The 23128-nt window shown below is 42.7% G+C and overlaps 1 protein-coding gene across 1 annotated transcript in view; it reads left to right on the plus strand.

Annotated features, from left to right (window-relative positions):
- The window catches only part of LOC110520763 (carboxypeptidase Q-like), a 38658-nt gene extending 31747 nt beyond the window's left edge, over positions 1-6911 (plus strand). Inside the window, exons 7-8 of the mRNA XM_036937502.1 lie at positions 1218-1419; positions 6398-6911. Coding sequence (XP_036793397.1) covers positions 1218-1419; positions 6398-6558 — 363 coding nt within the window. The 3' untranslated portion in view covers positions 6559-6911. The remainder of the gene's footprint in view (positions 1-1217; positions 1420-6397) is intronic.
- The last annotated feature ends 16217 nt before the right edge of the window (positions 6912-23128 follow it).

Genomic DNA, 23128 nt, shown 5'->3' on the forward strand with positions numbered 1-23128 from the left:
GACAATGCTAGACCTCATGTGGCTGGAATGTGTCAGCAGTTCCTGCAAGAGGAAGGCATTGATGCTATGGACTGGCCCGCCCGTTCCCCAGACCTGAATCCAATTGAGCACATCTGGGACATCATGTCTCGCTCCATCCACCAACGCCACACCACAGACTGTCCAGGAGTTGGCGGATGCTTTAGTCCAGGTCTGGGAGGAGATCCCTCAGGAGACCATCCGCCACCTCATCAGGAGCATGCCCAGGCGTTGTAGGGAGGTCATACAGGCACAAGGAGGCCACACACACTACTGAGTCTCATTTTGACTTGTTTTAAGGACATTACATTACAAAGTTGGATCAGCCTGTAGTGTGGTTTTCCACTTTAATTTTGAGTGTGACTCCAAATCCAGACCTCCTTGGGTTGATACATTTGATTTCCATTGATCATTTTTGTGTGATTTTGTTGTCAGCACATTCAACTATGTAGAGAAAAAAGTATTTAATAAGAATATTTCATTCATTCAGATATAGGATGTGTTATTTTAGTGTTCCCTTTATTTTTTTGAGCAGTGTATTTGTATTTATTATGGATCCCTATTAGTTTCTACCAAGGCAACAGCTATTCTTCCTGGGGTTTATTATGGATCCCCATTAGTTCCTACCAAGGCAACAGCTATTCTTCCTGGGGTTTATTATGGATCCCCATTAGTTCCTACCAAGGCAACAGCTACTCTTCCTGGGGTTTATTATGGATCCCCATTAGTTCCTGCCAAGGCAACAGCTATTCTTCCTGGGGTTTATTATGGATCCCCATTAGTTCCTGCCAAGGCAACAGCTATTCTTCCTGGGGTTTATTATGGATCCCCATTAGTTCCTGCCAAGGCAACAGCTATTCTTCCTGGGGTTTATTATGGATCCCCATTAGTTCCTACCAAGGCAACAGCTATTCTTCCTGGGGTTTATTATGGATCCCCATTAGTTCCTACCAAGGCAACAGCTATTCTTCCTGGGGTTTATTATGGATCCCCATTAGTTCCTACCAAGGCAACAGCTATTCTTCCTGGGGTTTATTATGGATCCCCATTAGTTCCTACCAAGGCAACAGCTATTATTCCTGGGGTCCTGCAAAATTATAGAAGTTATACAATATAAAGCGCTTTCAGCACTGGAAAAGCACAATATAAATCCAATCAATGATTATTTACGATTCTATACCTATTCTGCTGTCCCCCAGGTGAACATCTCTAACTTTAACCTAGTGATGGAGTCTGACATGGGTACCTTCACCCCCCTGGGACTGCAGTTCACAGGCTCAGTCCAGGCCCGGGCTGTCATGGCTGAGGTGATGAAGCTACTGAAGCCCATCAACACCACCACCCTGGAGGAACACGGAGAGGGAATTGATATAGAGATGTGGATGGATGCCGGCGTGCCAGGTGTGTAGACTCTCTTCTGTTGTCTGTCTGTCTGAGTCAGTAGGAGCCAGGTGTGTAGACTACCTTCTATTGTCTGTCTGTCTGTCTGAGTCAGTAGGAGCCAGGTGTGTAGACTACCTTCTATTGTCTGTCTGTCTGAGTCGATAGGAGCCAGGTGTGTAGACTACCTTCTATTGTCTGTCTGGGAGATATGCTGGGGAGGCTTCCTCGTAGTCTATTTGACTCTTGTTCCACCTGTGTCTCTTTGACCTTTGTCAAATTAACAAGCCATGTTCCCCTTCTGCAGAAGTGCTTTTTACCTTTTTAAACAGGAAGTAGCACGTTATTTCTAGACCAATTGAAGATTCAGTTCCACATTGTCTCTGTGGTCATTTTTGTGGAATTGATCAGTTTCTCAAATAACATGTTTGTAGAAGTGAAATATGCCCTGTACTCCGATTTTAACAGAACTAGCGTTGCTACAGTATGTAGGCAACCAAATAATTTGGTCTGACAGGGAAGAGGAAGTGTATTATGAAACACATCCCCAGTAATGTATTTGTTGTGCTGATATTTGCTAAATTGAGAGAGAGACTCAGCCTACCAGCATGTGTTAACTCTAACCTACTTCATTAACATGGGTGTCATCCAACACAGTTGTTTTGGGATCCCTTAAAGCTGAGGTGGAGATAAACAATGAAGCTCATTAGGAACTGGGAGAGGATGTTTTAGAATTCATTAAGTGTTTCAGAGTAGGCTAGATGTGCTGCTCTAGGATCAGGTCCCTCCCCGTCCCATCCATATAATCGTATTCATTATGATCGAAAAGACAAAACTGATTCTAGATCAGCACTCATACCGTACGCTGAGATGCTTTATGACCACATGCCCAGACCTCTACAGTACTCTAATGTTGATGAGCCCACGTCTCCCTCCATCAGTCCAGCTAATAGACTAGTCTTTGACTGTCCTCAGCCATACCCAGACACAGTGTAACCACACCTGTAAAAATACTTGTTGTAACAGATCAACCTTCTACTGTAAAGGAACTGTTTCAGGAATGACATCACCTTATCTCAGTGGAAAAGTAACTATTCTGGGTGGATGAATGTTGTAACCAAGAGAGGGGCTGTTCACTGTGAGGGTTCAAAAAGCCACAATGTTAAACAAATGAATCACTGGACCAGCTGTCCAAACACCTCACTCTCATTTCACAAAATGGCAAAAAGTATATGTGTTTGTCCCACATGGCACCCTATTCCCCATATAGTGCACTACTTTTGAACAGGATCCATAGGACTCTGGTCAAAAGTAGTACACTATGTAGGGAATAGGGTGCCATTTGGGATTGAACCTAAATGTAATGCAGCTCCATCCAATGACCTTTCACTACACACATTCCTTCCTTTTTCCAGAGTGAAAATGTTGTTGCTTTTTCTCTCTGTTACAGTGGATTTGGGAACATGGTTGAGACTACAGTTGCTTCCCACATCAGTACCACCAGTCTCTCTCCTAGCATTATCTCCCTATTTCATTTCTGAATTGTCCTTACAAATCAACATAAAGGGGAAAGGACATTAGTCTCTCTGTCAGGTAGATTACAAGATAGAAGGCTAGATGTTTAACAGGACATTAGTCTCTCTCTGTCAGGTAGAATACAAGACAGAAGGCTAGATGTTTAACAGGACATTAGTCTCTCTCTGTCAGGTAGAATACAAGACAGAAGGCTAGATGTTTAACAGGACATTAGTATCTCTCTGTCAGGTAGAATACAAGACAGAAAGCTAGATGTTTAACAGGACATTAGTATCTCTCTGTCAGGTAGAATACAAGACAGAAAGCTAGATGTTTAACAGTCTCTGTCAGGTAGAATACAAGACAGAAAGCTAGATGTTTAACAGTCTCTGTCAGGTAGAATACAAGACACAAAGCTAGATGTTTAACAGGACATTAGTATCTCTCTGTCAGGTAGAATACAAGACAGAAAGCTAGATGTTTAACAGGACATTAGTTTATCTCTGTCAGGTAGAATACAAGACAGAAGGCTAGATGTTTAACAGGACATTAGTTTCTCTCTGTCAGGTAGAATACAAGACAGAAAGCTAGATGTTTAACAGGACATTAGTCTCTCTGTCAGGTAGAATACAAGACAGAAAGCTAGATGTTTAACAGGACATTAGTCTCTCTCTGTCAGGTAGAATACAAGACAGAAGGCTAGATGTTTAACAGTCTCTGTCAGGTAGAATACAAGACAGAAAGCTAGATGTTTAACAGGACATTAGTATCTCTCTGTCAGGTAGAATACAAGACAGAAAGCTAGATGTTTAACAGGACATTAGTTTCTCTCTGTCAGGTAGAATACAAGACAGAAAGCTAGATGTTTAACAGGACATTAGTCTCTCTCTGTCAGGTAGAATACAAGACAGAAAGCTAGATGTTTAACAGGACATTAGTTTCTCTCTGTCAGGTAGAATACAAGACAGAAAGCTAGATGTTTAACAGGACATTAGTCTCTCTCTGTCAGGTAGAATACAAGACAGAAAGCTAGATGTTTAACAGGACATTAGTCTCTCTCTGTCAGGTAGATTACAAGACAGAAAGCTAGATGTTTAACAGGACATTAGTTTCTCTCTGTCAGGTAGAATACAAGACAGAAAGCTAGATGTTTAACAGGACATTAGTCTCTCTCTGTCAGGTAGAATACAAGACAGAAGGCTAGATGTTTAACAGTCTCTCTGTCAGGTAGAATACAAGACAGAAGGCTAGATGTTTAACAGGACAGTAGTCTCTCTCTGTCAGGTAGAATACAAGACAGAAAGCTAGATGTTTAACAGGACATTAGTCTCTCTCTGTCAGGTAGATTACAAGACAGAAGGCTAGATGTTTAACAGGACAAACGGTTCTCTCTGTCAGGTAGAATACAAGACAGAAAGCTAGATGTTTAACAGGACAAACGGTTCTCTCTGTCAGGTAGAATACAAGACAGAAAGCTAGATGTTTAACAGGACATTAGTCTCTCTCTGTCAGGTAGAATACAAGACAGAAAGCTAGATGTTTAACAGGACATTAGTCTCTCTCTGTCAGGTGGAATACAAGACAGAAAGCTAGATGTTTAACAGGACATTAGTTTCTCTCTGTCAGGTAGAATACAAGACAGAAAGCTAGATGTTTAACAGGACATTAGTTTCTCTCTGTCAGGTAGAATACAAGACAGAAAGCTAGATGTTTAACAGGACATGCGTCTCTCTCTGTCAGGTAGAATACAAGACAGAAAGCTAGATGTTTAACAGGACATTAGTCTCTCTCTGTCAGGTAGAATACAAGACAGAAAGCTAGATGTTTAACAGTCTCTGTCAGGTAGAATACAAGACAGAAAGCTAGATGTTTAACAGGACATTAGTCTCTCTCTGTCAGGTAGAATACAAGACAGAAAGCTAGATGTTTAACAGGACATTAGTCTCTCTCTGGTAGAATACAAGACAGAAAGCTAGATGTTTAACAGGACATTAGTCTTTCTCTGTCAGGTAGAATACAAGACAGAAAGCTAGATGTTTAACAGGACATTAGTCTCTCTCTGTCAGGTAGAATACAAGACAGAAGGCTAGATGTTTAACAGTCTCTCTGTCAGGTAGAATACAAGACAGAAGGCTAGATGTTTAACAGGACATTAGTATCTCTCTGTCAGGTAGAATACAAGACAGAAAGCTAGATGTTTAACAGGACATCAGTCTCTCTCTGTCAGGTAGAATACAAGACAGAAAGCTAGATGTTTAACAGGACATTAGTCTCTCTCTGTCAGGTAGATTACAAGACAGAAAGCTAGATGTTTAACAGGACATTAGTCTCTCTCTGTCAGGTAGATTACAAGACAGAAGGCTAGATGTTTAACAGGACATTAGTCTCTCTCTGTCAGGTAGAATACAAGACAAAAGCTAGATGTTTAACAGTCTCTGTCAGGTAGAATACAAGACAGAAGGCTAGATGTTTAACAGGACATTAGTCTCTCTCTGTCAGGTAGAATACAAGACAGAAGGCTAGATGTTTAACAGGACAAACGGTTCTCTCTGTCAGGTAGAATACAAGACAGAAAGCTAGATGTTTAACAGTCTCTCTGTCAGGTAGAATACAAGACGCAAAGCTAGATGTTTAACAGGATATTAGTCTCTCTGTCAGGTAGATTACAAGACAGAAGGCTAGATGTTTAACAGGACATTAGTCTCTCTCTGTCAGGTAGAATACAAGACAAAAGCTAGATGTTTAACAGTCTCTCTGTCAGGTAGAATACAAGACGCAAAGCTAGATGTTTAACAGTCTCTGTCAGGTAGAATACAAGACAGAAAGCTAGATGTTTAACAGTCTCTCTGTCAGGTAGAATACAAGACAGAAGGCTAGATGTTTAACAGGACATTAGTCTCTCTCTGTCAGGTAGAATACAAGACAGAAGGCTAGATGTTTAACAGGACATTAGTCTCTCTCTGTCAGGTAGAATACAAGACAGAAAGCTAGATGTTTAACAGTCTCTCTGTCAGGTAGAATACAAGACGCAAAGCTAGATGTTTAACAGGACGTAAGATTTCTTCCTAGCAGTACCTTGGGAATGTTAGTGTCAGGAAGGGCCACTGCATCGTGCTGTTTCCAAATGGAAACTGTACAGGAACTTGATTGCCAAGCTAAACACTAACTGCTACCAGATGCACTTATACTGCTCTGGTTCCCCCTGCTCCTACTTACATTCACTTGCAAAAGAAATGGGAAAGCATAACATAATGGGTTTGTAATTAACTCTGGGTTTAGCTTTGTCAACAGTGATCATTTTGAGAATGTGAGTTGATTAGAATCTCATTGTCTCTTTAGAAGTTAGAATACAGTATGCACTGCACATTTAATCAGTCATAATGGTATGTTCAAGGACTCAGAGACACACAAACAAACCAACCAACCATAGTTAATACATTGATGTAAGTGACTCCTTACCAGTTTTGTTGTGTCTGTCCTCCAGGAGCCAGCCTGCACGTTGCAGACAGTAGATACTTCTGGTTCCACCACACCAACGGAGACACCATGTCTGTTCAGAGCCCCATAGAAATGAACCTGTGTTCGGCCCTGTGGGCGGTGGTGGCCTACGTAGTGGCTGACCTGGAGGAGATGCTGCCCAGGTAGTCCACTAGGACTGTCCTGCATCCTAAACGGCACCCTATCCCCTGTATAGTTTTGGGAGAAGAATATGGAGAATATGGTGCCATAAAAATGCTTTACTGTTGTTTGTCCTCCAGAAGGGCTTCCTGCAGTAACCTCTGTGAAATTATACCCCACTCTGGTTAAGTGGCTAAAGAAGAATTAATAGTGTGTATAAACCACACAATGTACAAAATGGAATTAAGTATTTTTGGCATATTATTTCCAGTCAATTTCTTTTATAATGATCACATATGTACTGCATGTTTCATGTTGACTGTCATTATGTCTAATCTGCCAATAAAGCTGGTCATTAATTAGACCAAGGTGCACGTGTATTTTGACTCTCATTCATAGATGGAAGAGACTAAGGGGGACTTTTCTGGCAAACAGCCCAATTAGACCAAATCTAAAACTTGACCTTTAACCTAACCTTAACCTAATTTTGACCAATTCTGAAATTCAACATGTGTGTCCTGGTCAGGCACTTAGTTTATTCCAGGCTTGGGAAGTTTAGACACAGGAAGTGATGGGGGTCTGGTGCCAGACTGGCCTGGCCTAACCGACAGGATAAACCTGGTTTACAAGGTGATATCTTTATGACAAGGTGATACCCTCTTCTCACCAGACCAGGCTATTCTATACTGAACAAAAAATATAAACATGTAAAGTCTTGGTCCCATGTTTCATGAGCTGAAATGAAAGATCCCTGAATTGTACTATACACACAAAAAGCTTCTCATATTTGTGCACAAATTTGTTTACAACCCTTTTCGTGAACATTTCTCCTTTGCCAAGAAAATCCATCCACCTGACAGGTATGGCATATCAAGAAACTGATTAAACTGCATGATAATTACACAGGTGCACCTTGTGCTGGGGACAATAAAAGGCCACTCTAAAATGTGCTGTTTTGTGTCACAACACAATGTCACAGATGTCTCAAGTTTTGAGGGATCGTGCAATTGGCATGCTGACTGCAGGAATGTCCACCAGAGCTGTTGCCAGAGAATGTCATCTTTATTTCTCTACCATAAGCTGCCTCTGTCGTCTTAGAGAATTTGGCAGAATGTCCAACCGGCCTCACAACCGCAGTCCACAGGTAACCACGTCAACCCAGGACCCTCCACACCCGGCTTCTTCACCTGCGGGATCGTCTGAGACCAGACACCCTGCTTCTTCACCTGCGGGATCGTCTGAGACCAGCCACCCGGCTTCTTCACCTGCGGGATCGTCTGAGACCAGCCACCCGGCTTCTTCACCTGCGGGATCGTCTGAGACCAGCCACCCGGACAGCTGATGAAACTGTGTGTTTGCACAAACAAAGAATTTCTGCAGAAACTGTCAGAAACCGTCTCAGGGAAGCTCATCTGCGTGCTCGTTCCCCCCCACGGTCTTGACCTGACTGCAGTTCAGAGTCGTTTTTATTTTGTTTATTTTTATTTCACCTTTATTTAACCAGGTAGGCAAGTTGAGAACAAGTTCTCATTTACAACTGTGACCTGGCCAAGATAAAGCAAAGCAGTTCAACACATACAACGACACAGAGTTACACATGGAGTAAAACAAACATACAGTCAATAATACAGTAGAAAAAGTCTATATACAGCATGTGCAAATGAGGTAAGATAAGAGAGGTAAGAAAATAAATAGTAACTGACTTCAGTGGGCAAATGCTCACCTTTGATGGCCACTGGCACGCTGGAGAAGTGTGCTCTTCACAGATGAATCCCGGTTTCAACTGTACCGGGAAGAGGGTGTATATGACGTCGTGTGAGCGAGCGGTTTGGGAACAGAGTGCCTATTGGTGGAGGTGGGGATATGGTATGGGCAGGCATAAGCTATGGACAACGAACTTAAATGCATTTTATCGATGGCAATTTGAATCCACAGAGATCCTGAGACGAGATCCTGAGGCCCATTGTCGTATAATTCATCCTCCGCCATCACGTTCCAGCATGATAATACACGGCCCCATCTCGCAAGGATCTGTGTACAATTCCTGGAAGCAGAAAATGTCCTAGTTCTTCCATAGCCTGCATACTCGCCAGACATGTCACCCATTGGACATATTTGTACAAGAGACAGCGTGATCCAGTATTCACCAACTCCACACAGACATTGAAGAGGAGTGGGACAACATTCCACAGGCCACAATCAACAGCCTGATCAACTCTATGTAAAGGAGATGTTGTGCTGCATGAGGTAAATGGTGGTCACACCAGATGCTGACTGGTTTTCTGATCCACTCTCATCAGACCAGACTATTATAGATGTCTCTCCTCTCACCAGACTATTATAGATGTCTCTCCTCTCATCAGACCAGACTATTATAGATGTCTCTCCTCTCACCAGACTATTATAGATGTCTCTTCTCTCATCAGACCAGACTAGTATAGATGTCTCTCACCAGACCAGACTATTATAGATGTCTCTTCTCTCATCAGACCAGACTATTATAGATGTCTCTCCTCTCACCAGACTATTATAGATGTCTCTCCTCTCATCAGACCAGACTATTATAGATGTCTCTCCTCTCACCAGACCAGACTATTATAGATGTCTCTCCTCTCACCAGACCAGACTATTATAGATGTCTCTCCTCTCATCAGACCAGACTATTATAGATGTCTCTCCTCTCACCAGACCAGACTATTATAGATGTCTCTCCTCTCATCAGACCAGACTATTATAGATGTCTCTCCTCTCACCAGACTATTATATATGTCTCTCCTCTCACCAGACCAGACTATTATAGATGTCTCTCCTCTCACCAGACTATTATAGATGTCTCTCCTCTCACCAGACCAGACTAGTATAGATGTCTCTCCTCTCACCAGACTATTATAGATGTCTCTCCTCTCACCAGACCAGACTATTATAGATGTCTCTCCTCTCACCAGACCAGACTATTATAGATGTCTCTCCTCTCACCAGACCAGACTAGTATAGATGTCTCTCCTCTCACCAGACTATTATAGATGTCTCTCCTCCCACCAGACCAGACTAGTATAGATGTCTCTCTCATCAGACCAGACTATTATAGATGTCTCTCTCATCAGACCAGACTATTATAGATGTCTCTCCTCTCACCAGACTATTATAGATGTCTCTCTCATCAGACCAGACTAGTATAGATGTCTCTCTCATCAGACCAGACTATTATAGATGTCTCTCCTCTCACCAGACCAGACTATTATAGATGTCTCTCCTCTCACCAGACCAGACTAGTATAGATGTCTCTCCTCTCACCAGACTATTGTAGATGTCTCTCCTCTCACCAGACCAGACTATTATAGATGTCTCTCCTCTCACCAGACCAGACTAGTATAGATGTCTCTCCTCTCACCAGACCAGACTATTATAGATGTCTCTCCTCTCACCAGACCAGACTATTATAGATGTCTCTCCTCTCACCAGACCAGACTAGTATAGATGTCTCTCCTCTCACCAGACCAGACTATTATAGATGTCTCTCCTCTCACCAGACCAGACTATTATAGATGTCTCTCCTCTCACCAGACCAGACTAGTATAGATGTCTCTCTCATCAGACCAGACTAGTATAGATGTCTCTCTCATCAGACCAGACTATTATAGATGTCTCTCTCATCAGACCAGACTATTATAGATGTCTCTCCTCTCACCAGACTATTATAGATGTCTCTCTCATCAGACCAGACTAGTATAGATGTCTCTCTCATCAGACCAGACTATTATAGATGTCTCTCCTCTCACCAGACCAGACTATTATAGATGTCTCTCCTCTCATCAGACAATACTATTATAGATGTCTCTCCTCTCATCAGACCAGACTATTATAGATGTCTCTCCTCTCATCAGACCATACTATTATAGATGTCTCTCCTCTCATCAGACTATTATAGATGTCTCTCCTCTCCTCTCATCAGACCAGACTAGTATAGATGTCTCTCCTCTCACCAGACTATTATAGATGTCTCTCCTCTCATCAGACTATTATAGATGTCTCTCTCATCAGACCAGACTATTATAGATGTCTCTCCTCTCACCAGACTATTATAGAGGTCTCTCTCATCAGACCAGACTAGTATAGATGTCTCTCTCATCAGACCAGACTATTATAGATGTCTCTCCTCTCACCAGACCAGACTATTATAGATGTCTCTCCTCTCATCGGACAATACTATTATAGATGTCTCTCCTCTCATCAGACCAGACTATTATAGATGTCTCTCCTCTCATCAGACCATACTATTATAGATGTCTCTCCTCTCATCAGACTATTATAGATGTCTCTCCTCTCCTCTCATCAGACCAGACTAGTATAGATGTCTCTCCTCTCACCAGACTATTATAGATGTCTCTCCTCTCATCAGACCAGACTAGTATAGATGTCTCTCCTCTCATCAGACCAGACTATTATAGATGTCTCTCCTCTCATCAGACCATATTATTATAGATGTCTCTCCTCTCATCAGACCAGACTATTATAGATGTCTCTCCTCTCATCAGACTATTATAGATGTCTCTCCTCTCCTCTCATCAGACCAGACTAGTATAGATGTCTCTCCTCTCACCAGACTATTATAGATGTCTCTCCTCTCATCAGACCAGACTATTATAGATGTCTCTCCTCTCACCAGACCAGACTATTATAGATGTCTCTCCTCTCATCAGACCAGACTATTATAGATGTCTCTCCTCTCACCAGACCAGACTAGTATAGATGTCTCTCCTCTCATCAGACTATTATAGATGTCTCTCCTCTCACCAGACTATTATAGATGTCTCTCCTCTCACCAGACTATTATAGATGTCTCTCCTCTCACCAGACTATTATAGATGTCTCTCCTCTCACCAGACCAGACTATTATAGATGTCTCTTCTCTCACCAGACCAGACTATTATAGATGTCTCTCCTCTCACCAGACTATTATAGATGTCTCTCCTCTCATCAGACCAGACTATTATAGATGTCTCTCCTCTCACCAGACCAGACTATTAATAGATGTCTCTCCTCTCACCAGACCAGACTATTATAGATGTCTCTCCTCTCACCAGACTATTATAGATGTCTCTCCTCTCACCAGACCAGACTATTATAGATGTCTCTCCTCTCACCAGACTATTATAGATGTCTCTCCTCTCACCAGACCAGACTATTATAGATGTCTCTCCTCTCACCAGACCAGACTAGTATAGATGTCTCTCCTCTCACCAGACCAGACTAGTATAGATGTCTCTCCTCTCACCAGACCAGACTATTATAGATGTCTCTCCTCTCACCAGACCAGACTAGTATAGATGTCTCTCCTCTCACCAGACTATTATAGATGTCTCTCCTCTCACCAGACCAGACTATTATAGATGTCTCTCCTCTCACCAGACCAGACTATTATAGATGTCTCTCCTCTCACCAGACCAGACTATTATAGATGTCTCTCCTCTCATCAGACCAGACTATTATAGATGTCTCTCCTCTCACCAGACCAGACTATTATAGATGTCTCTCCTCTCATCAGACCAGACTATTATAGATGTCTCTCCTCTCATCAGACTATTATAGATGTCTCTCCTCTCACCAGACTATTATAGATGTCTCTCCTCTCACCAGACTATTATAGATGTCTCTCCTCTCACCAGACCAGACTATTATAGATGTCTCTTCTCTCACCAGACCAGACTATTATAGATGTCTCTCCTCTCACCAGACTATTATAGATGTCTCTCCTCTCACCAGACCAGACTATTATAGATGTCTCTCCTCTCACCAGACCAGACTATTATAGATGTCTCTCCTCTCACCAGACCAGACTAGTATAGATGTCTCTCCTCTCACCAGACTATTATAGATGTCTCTCCTCCCACCAGACCAGACTAGTATAGATGTCTCTCTCATCAGACCAGACTATTATAGATGTCTCTCTCATCAGACCAGACTATTATAGATGTCTCTCCTCTCACCAGACTATTATAGATGTCTCTCTCATCAGACCAGACTAGTATAGATGTCTCTCTCATCAGACCAGACTATTATAGATGTCTCTCCTCTCACCAGACCAGACTATTATAGATGTCTCTCCTCTCACCAGACCAGACTAGTATAGATGTCTCTCCTCTCACCAGACTATTGTAGATGTCTCTCCTCTCACCAGACCAGACTATTATAGATGTCTCTCCTCTCACCAGACCAGACTAGTATAGATGTCTCTCCTCTCACCAGACCAGACTATTATAGATGTCTCTCCTCTCACCAGACCAGACTATTATAGATGTCTCTCCTCTCACCAGACCAGACTAGTATAGATATCTCTCCTCTCACCAGACCAGACTATTATAGATGTCTCTCCTCTCACCAGACCAGACTATTATAGATGTCTCTCCTCTCACCAGACCAGACTAGTATAGATGTCTCTCTCATCAGACCAGACTAGTATAGATGTCTCTCTCATCAGACCAGACTATTATAGATGTCTCTCTCATCAGACCAGACTATTATAGATGTCTCTCCTCTCACCAGACTATTATAGATGTCTCTCTCATCAGACCAGACTAGTATAGATGTCTCTCTCATCAGACCAGACTATTATAGATGTCTCTCCTCTCACCAGACCAGACTATTATAGATGTCTCTCCTCTCATCAGACAATACTATTATAGATGTCTCTCCTCTCATCAGACCAGACTATTATAGATGTCTCTCCTCTCATCAGACCATACTATTATAGATGTCTCTCCTCTCATCAGACTATTATAGATGTCTCTCCTCTCCTCTCATCAGACCAGACTAGTATAGATGTCTCTCCTCTCACCAGACTATTATAGATGTCTCTCCTCTCATCAGACTATTATAGATGTCTCTCTCATCAGACCAGACTATTATAGATGTCTCTCCTCTCACCAGACTATTATAGAGGTCTCTCTCATCAGACCAGACTAGTATAGATGTCTCTCTCATCAGACCAGACTATTATAGATGTCTCTCCTCTCACCAGACCAGACTATTATAGATGTCTCTCCTCTCATCGGACAATACTATTATAGATGTCTCTCCTCTCATCAGACCAGACTATTATAGATGTCTCTCCTCTCATCAGACCATACTATTATAGATGTCTCTCCTCTCATCAGACTATTATAGATGTCTCTCCTCTCCTCTCATCAGACCAGACTAGTATAGATGTCTCTCCTCTCACCAGACTATTATAGATGTCTCTCCTCTCATCAGACCAGACTAGTATAGATGTCTCTCCTCTCATCAGACCAGACTATTATAGATGTCTCTCCTCTCATCAGACCATATTATTATAGATGTCTCTCCTCTCATCAGACCAGACTATTATAGATGTCTCTCCTCTCATCAGACTATTATAGATGTCTCTCCTCTCCTCTCATCAGACCAGACTAGTATAGATGTCTCTCCTCTCACCAGACTATTATAGATGTCTCTCCTCTCATCAGACCAGACTATTATAGATGTCTCTCCTCTCACCAGACCAGACTATTATAGATGTCTCTCCTCTCATCAGACCAGACTATTATAGATGTCTCTCCTCTCACCAGACCAGACTAGTATAGATGTCTCTCCTCTCATCAGACTATTATAGATGTCTCTCCTCTCACCAGACTATTATAGATGTCTCTCCTCTCACCAGACTATTATAGATGTCTCTCCTCTCACCAGACTATTATAGATGTCTCTCCTCTCACCAGACCAGACTATTATAGATGTCTCTTCTCTCACCAGACCAGACTATTATAGATGTCTCTCCTCTCACCAGACTATTATAGATGTCTCTCCTCTCATCAGACCAGACTATTATAGATGTCTCTCCTCTCACCAGACCAGACTATTAATAGATGTCTCTCCTCTCACCAGACCAGACTATTATAGATGTCTCTCCTCTCACCAGACTATTATAGATGTCTCTCCTCTCACCAGACCAGACTATTATAGATGTCTCTCCTCTCACCAGACTATTATAGATGTCTCTCCTCTCACCAGACCAGACTATTATAGATGTCTCTCCTCTCACCAGACCAGACTAGTATAGATGTCTCTCCTCTCACCAGACCAGACTAGTATAGATGTCTCTCCTCTCACCAGACCAGACTATTATAGATGTCTCTCCTCTCACCAGACCAGACTAGTATAGATGTCTCTCCTCTCACCAGACTATTATAGATGTCTCTCCTCTCACCAGACCAGACTATTATAGATGTCTCTCCTCTCACCAGACCAGACTATTATAGATGTCTCTCCTCTCACCAGACCAGACTATTATAGATGTCTCTCCTCTCATCAGACCAGACTATTATAGATGTCTCTCCTCTCACCAGACCAGACTATTATAGATGTCTCTCCTCTCATCAGACCAGACTATTATAGATGTCTCTCCTCTCATCAGACCAGACTATTATAGATGTCTCTCCTCTCATCAGACCAGACTATTATAGATATCTCTCCTCTCATCAGACTATTATAGATGTCTCTACTCTCCTCTCATCAGACCAGACTAGTATAGATGTCTCTCCTCTCACCAGACTATTATAGATGTCTCTCCTCTCATCAGACCAGACTAGTATAGATGTCTCTCCTCTCATCAGACCAGACTATTATAGATGTCTCTCCTCTCATCAGACCATACTATTATAGATGTCTCTCCTCTCATCAGACCAGACTATTATAGATGTCTCTCCTCTCATCAGACTATTATAGATGTCTCTCCTCTCCTCTCATCAGACCAGACTAGTATAGATGTCTCTCCTCTCACTAGACTATTATAGATGTCTCTCCTCTCATCAGACTATTATAGATGTCTCTCCTCTCACCAGACCAGACTAGTATAGATGTCTCTCCTCTCATCAGACTATTATAGATGTCTCTCCTCTCATCAGACTATTATAGATGTCTCTCCTCTCACCAGACCAGACTAGTATAGATGTCTCTCCTCTCATCAGACTATTATAGATGTCTCTCCTCTCACCAGACTATTATAGATGTCTCTCCTCTCATCAGACCAGACTATTATAGATGTCTCTCCTCTCACCAGACCAGACTAGTATAGATGTCTCTCCTCTCATCAGACTATTATAGATGTCTCTCCTCTCACCAGACTATTATAGATGTCTCTCCTCTCACCAGACTATTATAGATGTCTCTCCTCTCACCAGACTATTATAGATGTCTCTCCTCTCACCAGACCAGACTATTATAGATGTCTCTCCTCTCACCAGACCAGACTATTATAGATGTCTCTCCTCTCACCAGACTATTATAGATGTCTCTCCTCTCATCAGACCAGACTATTATAGATGTCTCTCCTCTCATCAGACTATTATAGATGTCTCTCCTCTCATCAGACCAGACTATTATAGATGTCTCTCCTCTCACCAGACCAGACTATTATAGATGTCTCTCCTCTCATCAGACTATTATAGATGTCTCTCCTCTCATCAGACCAGACTATTATAGATGTCTCTCCTCTCACCAGACCAGACTAGTATAGATGTCTCTCCTCTCACCAGACTATTATAGATGTCTCTCCTCTCATCAGACTATTATAGATGTCTCTCCTCTCATCAGACCAGACTATTATAGATGTCTCTCCTCTCACCAGACTATTATAGATGTCTCTCCTCCCACCAGACCAGACTAGTATAGATGTCTCTCACCAGACCAGACTAGTATAGATGTCTCTCCTCTCACCAGACTATTATAGATGTCTCTCCTCTCACCAGACCAGACTGTTATAGATGTCTCTCTTCTCACCAGACCAGACTATTATAGATGTCTCTCCTCTCACCAGACCAGACTAGTATAGACGTCTCTCCTCTCACCAGACCAGACTAGTATAGATGTCTCTCCTCTCACCAGACCAGACTATTATAGATGTCTCTCTCACCAGACCAGACTAGTATAGATGTCTCTCCTCTCACCAGACCAGACTATTATAGATGTCTCTCCTCTCACCAGACCAGACTATTATAGATGTCTCTCCTCTCATCAGACCAGACTATTATAGATGTCTCTCCTCCCACCAGACCAGACTATTATAGATGTCTCTCCTCTCATCAGACCAGACTATTATAGATGTCTCTCCTCTCATCAGACCAGACTATTATAGATGTCTCTCCTCTCATCAGACCAGACTATTATAGATGTCTCTCCTCTCATCAGACCAGACTATTATAGATGTCTCTCCTCTCATCAGACTATTATAGATGTCTCTACTCTCCTCTCATCAGACCAGACTAGTATAGATGTCTCTCCTCTCACCAGACTATTATAGATGTCTCTCCTCTCATCAGACCAGACTAGTATAGATGTCTCTCCTCTCATCAGACCAGACTATTATAGATGTCTCTCCTCTCATCAGACCATACTATTATAGATGTCTCTCCTCTCATCAGACCAGACTATTATAGATGTCTCTCCTCTCATCAGACTATTATAGATGTCTCTCCTCTCCTCTCATCAGACCAGACTAGTATAGATGTCTCTCCTCTCACTAGACTATTATAGATGTCTCTCCTCTCATCAGACCATACTATTATAGATGTCTCTCCTCTCATCAGACCAGACTATTATAGATGTCTCTCCTCTCATCAGACTATTATAGATGTCTCTCCTCTCCTCTCATCAGACCAGACTAGTATAGATGTCTCTCCTCTCATCAGACTATTATAGATGTCTCTCCTCTCACCAGACCAGACTAGTATAGATGTCTCTCCTCTCATCAGACTATTATAGATGTCTCTCCTCTCACCAGACTATTATAGATGTCTCTCCTCCCACCAGACCAGACTAGTATAGATGTCTCTCACCAGACCAGACTAGTATAGATGTCTCTCCTCTCACCAGACTATTATAGATGTCTCTCCTCTCACCAGACCAGACTGTTATAGATGTCTCTCTTCTCACCAGACCAGACTATTATAGATGTCTCTCCTCTCACCAGACCAGACTAGTATAGACGTCTCTCCTCTCACCAGACCAGACTAGTATAGATGTCTCTCCTCTCACCAGACCAGACTATTATAGATGTCTCTCTCACCAGACCAGACTAGTATAGATGTCTCTCCTCTCACCAGACCAGACTATTATAGATGTCTCTCCTCTCACCAGACCAGACTATTATAGATGTCTCTCCTCTCATCAGACCAGACTATTATAGATGTCTCTCCTCCCACCAGACCAGACTATTATAGATGTCTCTCCTCTCATCAGACCAGACTATTATAGATGTCTCTCCTCTCATCAGACCAGACTATTATAGATGTCTCTCCTCTCATCAGACCAGACTATTATAGATGTCTCTCCTCTCATCAGACCATACTATTATAGATGTCTCTCCTCTCATCAGACCAGACTATTATAGATGTCTCTCCTCTCATCAGACTATTATAGATGTCTCTACTCTCCTCTCATCAGACCAGACTAGTATAGATGTCTCTCCTCTCACCAGACTATTATAGATGTCTCTCCTCTCATCAGACCAGACTAGTATAGATGTCTCTCCTCTCATCAGACCAGACTATTATAGATGTCTCTCCTCTCATCAGACCATACTATTATAGATGTCTCTCCTCTCATCAGACCAGACTATTATAGATGTCTCTCCTCTCATCAGACTATTATAGATGTCTCTCCTCTCCTCTCATCAGACCAGACTAGTATAGATGTCTCTCCTCTCACTAGACTATTATAGATGTCTCTCCTCTCATCAGACTATTATAGATGTCTCTCCTCTCACCAGACCAGACTAGTATAGATGTCTCTCCTCTCATCAGACTATTATAGATGTCTCTCCTCTCATCAGACTATTATAGATGTCTCTCCTCTCACCAGACCAGACTAGTATAGATGTCTCTCCTCTCATCAGACTATTATAGATGTCTCTCCTCTCACCAGACTATTATAGATGTCTCTCCTCTCATCAGACCAGACTATTATAGATGTCTCTCCTCTCACCAGACCAGACTAGTATAGATGTCTCTCCTCTCATCAGACTATTATAGATGTCTCTCCTCTCACCAGACTATTATAGATGTCTCTCCTCTCACCAGACTATTATAGATGTCTCTCCTCTCACCAGACTATTATAGATGTCTCTCCTCTCACCAGACCAGACTATTATAGATGTCTCTCCTCTCACCAGACCAGACTATTATAGATGTCTCTCCTCTCACCAGACTATTATAGATGTCTCTCCTCTCATCAGACCAGACTATTATAGATGTCTCTCCTCTCATCAGACTATTATAGATGTCTCTCCTCTCATCAGACCAGACTATTATAGATGTCTCTCCTCTCACCAGACCAGACTATTATAGATGTCTCTCCTCTCATCAGACTATTATAGATGTCTCTCCTCTCATCAGACCAGACTATTATAGATGTCTCTCCTCTCACCAGACCAGACTAGTATAGATGTCTCTCCTCTCACCAGACTATTATAGATGTCTCTCCTCTCATCAGACTATTATAGATGTCTCTCCTCTCATCAGACCAGACTATTATAGATGTCTCTCCTCTCACCAGACCAGACTAGTATAGATGTCTCTCCTCTCACCAGACTATTATAGATGTCTCTCCTCCCACCAGACCAGACTAGTATAGATGTCTCTCACCAGACCAGACTAGTATAGATGTCTCTCCTCTCACCAGACTATTATAGATGTCTCTCCTCTCACCAGACCAGACTGTTATAGATGTCTCTCTTCTCACCAGACCAGACTATTATAGATGTCTCTCCTCTCACCAGACCAGACTAGTATAGACGTCTCTCCTCTCACCAGACCAGACTAGTATAGATGTCTCTCCTCTCACCAGACCAGACTATTATAGATGTCTCTCTCACCAGACCAGACTAGTATAGATGTCTCTCCTCTCACCAGACCAGACTATTATAGATGTCTCTCCTCTCATCAGACTATTATAGATGTCTCTCCTCTCATCACACTATTATAGATGTCTCTCCTCTCATCAGACTATTATAGATGTCTCTCCTCTCATCAGACTATTATAGATGTCTCTCCTCTCACCAGACCAGACTATTATAGATGTCTCTCCTCTCACCAGACCAGACTAGTATAGATGTCTCTCCTCTCACCAGACCAGACTATTATAGATGTCTCTCTCACCAGACCAGACTAGTATAGATGTCTCTCCTCTCACCAGACCAGACTATTATAGATGTCTCTCCTCTCACCAGACCAGACTAGTATAGATGTCTCTCCTCTCACCAGACTATTATAGATGTCTCTCCTCCCACCAGACCAGACTAGTATAGATGTCTCTCTCCAGACCAGACTAGTATAGATGTCTCTCCTCTCATCAGACCAGACTATTATAGATGTCTCTCCTCTCACCAGACTATTATAGATGTCTCTCCTCTCACCAGACCAGACTGTTATAGATGTCTCTCCTCTCACCAGACCAGACTATTATAGATGTCTCTCCTCTCACCAGACCAGACTAGTATAGATGTCTCTCCTCTCACCAGACCAGACTAGTATAGATGTCTCTCCTCTCACCAGACCAGACTATTATAGATGTCTCTCTCACCAGACCAGACTAGTATAGATGTCTCTCCTCTCACCAGACCAGACTATTATAGATGTCTCTCCTCTCACCAGACCAGACTATTATAGATGTCTCTCCTCTCACCAGACCAGACTATTATAGATGTCTCTCCTCTCATCAGACTATTATAGATGTCTCTCCTCTCATCACACTATTATAGATGTCTCTCCTCTCATCAGACTATTATAGATGTCTCTCCTCTCATCAGACTATTATAGATGTCTCTCCTCTCACCAGACCAGACTATTATAGATGTCTCTCCTCTCACCAGACCAGACTAGTATAGATGTCTCTCCTCTCACCAGACCAGACTATTATAGATGTCTCTCTCACCAGACCAGACTAGTATAGATGTCTCTCCTCTCACCAGACCAGACTATTATAGATGTCTCTCCTCTCACCAGACCAGACTAGTATAGATGTCTCTCCTCTCACCAGACCAGACTATTATAGATGTCTCTCCTTTCACCAGACCAGACTATTATAGATGTCTCTCCTCTCATCAGACCAGACTAGTATAGATGTCTCTCTCACCAGACCAGACTAGTATAGATGTCTCTCCTCTCACCAGACCAGACTATTATAGATGTCTCTCTCACCAGACCAGACTAGTATAGATGTCTCTCCTCTCACCAGACCAGACTATTATAGATGTCTCTCCTCTCACCAGACCAGACTAGTATAGATGTCTCTCTCACCAGACCAGGCTAGTATAGATGTCTCACCAGACCAGACTATTATAGATGTCTCTCTCACCAGACCAGACTAGTATAGATGTCTCTCCTCTCACCAGACCAGACTATTATAGATGTCTCTCTCACCAGACCAGACTAGTATAGATGTCTCTCCTCTCACCAGACCAGACTATTATAGATGTCTCTCCTCTCACCAGACCAGACTAGTATAGATGTCTCTCCTCTCACCAGACCAGACTATTATAGATGTCTCTCCTTTCACCAGACCAGACTATTATAGATGTCTCTCCTCTCATCAGACCAGACTAGTATAGATGTCTCTCTCACCAGACCAGACTAGTATAGATGTCTCTCCTCTCACCAGACCAGACTATTATAGATGTCTCTCTCACCAGACCAGACTAGTATAGATGTCTCTCCTCTCACCAGACCAGACTATTATAGATGTCTCTCCTCTCACCAGACCAGACTAGTATAGATGTCTCTCTCACCAGACCAGACTAGTATAGATGTCTCTCCTCTCACCAGACCAGACTAGTATAGATGTCTCTCTCACCAGACCAGACTAGTATAGATGTCTCTCCTCTCACCAGACCAGACTAGTATAGATGTCTCTCTCACCAGACCAGACTATTATAGATGTCTCTCCTCTCACCAGACCAGACTAGTATAGATGTCTCTCTCACCAGACCAGACTAGTATAGATGTCTCTCTCACCAGACCAGACTAGTATAGATGTCTCACCAGACCAGACTATTATAGATGTCTCTCTCACCAGACCAGACTAGTATAGATGTCTCTCTCACCAGACCAGACTAGTATAGATGTCTCTCCTCTCACCAGACCAGACTATTATAGATGTCTCTCTCACCAGACCAGACTATTATAGATGTCTCGCTCACCAGACCAGACTATTATAGATGTCCTCTCACCAGACCAGACTATTATAGATGTCTCTCCTCTCACCAGACCAGACTATTATAGATGTCTCTCCTCTCACCAGACCAGACTATTATAGATGTCTCTCCTTTCACCAGACCAGACTATTATAGATGTCCTCTCACCAGACCATACTATTATAGATGTCTCTCTCACCAGACCAGACTAGTATAGATGTCTCTCCTCTCACCAGACCAGACTATTATAGATGTCTCTCCTTTCACCAGACCAGACTATTATAGATGTCTCTCCTCTCATCAGACCAGACTAGTATAGATGTCTCTCCTCTCACCAGACCAGACTAGTATAGATGTCTCTCTCACCAGACCAGACTAGTATAGATGTCAGGGGGATATTAATCCATGTAGGAGATGGGGACAGATGTATTTATTTGTTCAGTCTGTATACGGTATGTGTTATCATCTTTACTTTGTTCAGTGTCCCCAGCTGGGCCAACCCTGGTTAGCATTGGTACCAGACTTCTCTTTCTCTCTCCTCTTTTTCTCTTCAAGTCACATAACCGCCAGACATCAAATAGGACTTTTTAATGAGTCTGGGGAATGTTTGAGGCGTCGTGCTGGGAGAGCCCTACAGTGTGCTCCTAACGTCGAGCCCACTGATGGATCTGTTCTAGATAGGAGAGGATAGCCAGCTGTGATGGGACTCCCATTCCTCTATGGTACACCACTACCTGCATACAGACACCACAAACACCTTTACAAGATCACCATCTCATAGTGAAGACTATGACCCAGGGGAAGTTATATTGAACGCTGTGGCTTCAGTTTGACGTCTTAATACTAGGGAGGTCACTCAATATGTCTCTGTCTTATTTCTATGACAACTTCAAAACACGCATCAGTGGAATTTTCTCTAGCCATTACACATGCAATATATCAAGACGTCGTTGTTGTCTGGTGGCGTCTTGCTGTCTCTCTCCACTATAATGTTCCTCTCATGTGGAGAACATCCTGTGGGATCAGCCTCGTAGACCAGTGTTTGTTCCCTTCAGAGAGTAACATAACCTCCCATACAGCTCTTCCTCTAATCCTCTCCTCCTCTCTCCCTCTCCTCCCCTCCTCCTCTCTTCCTCTACTCTTCTCTTTTTCTTCCTCTCCTCCTCTAATCCTCTCCTCCTCTAATCCTCTCCTCCTCTCTTCCTCTAATCCTCCCCTCCTCTCTTCCTCTCCTCTTCTAATCCTCTCTTCCTCTCCTCCTCTCTTCCTCTCCTCCTCTAATCCTCTCCTCCTCTCTTCCTCTAATCCTCCCCTCCTCTCTTCCTCTCCTCTTCTAATCCTCTCTTCCTCTCCTCCTCTAATCCTCTCTTCCTCTCCTCCTCTAATCCTCTCTTC

This window comes from Oncorhynchus mykiss, chromosome 2, assembly GCF_013265735.2.
Source record: "Oncorhynchus mykiss isolate Arlee chromosome 2, USDA_OmykA_1.1, whole genome shotgun sequence".
NCBI classification, from domain to species: Eukaryota; Metazoa; Chordata; class Actinopteri; order Salmoniformes; family Salmonidae; genus Oncorhynchus; species Oncorhynchus mykiss.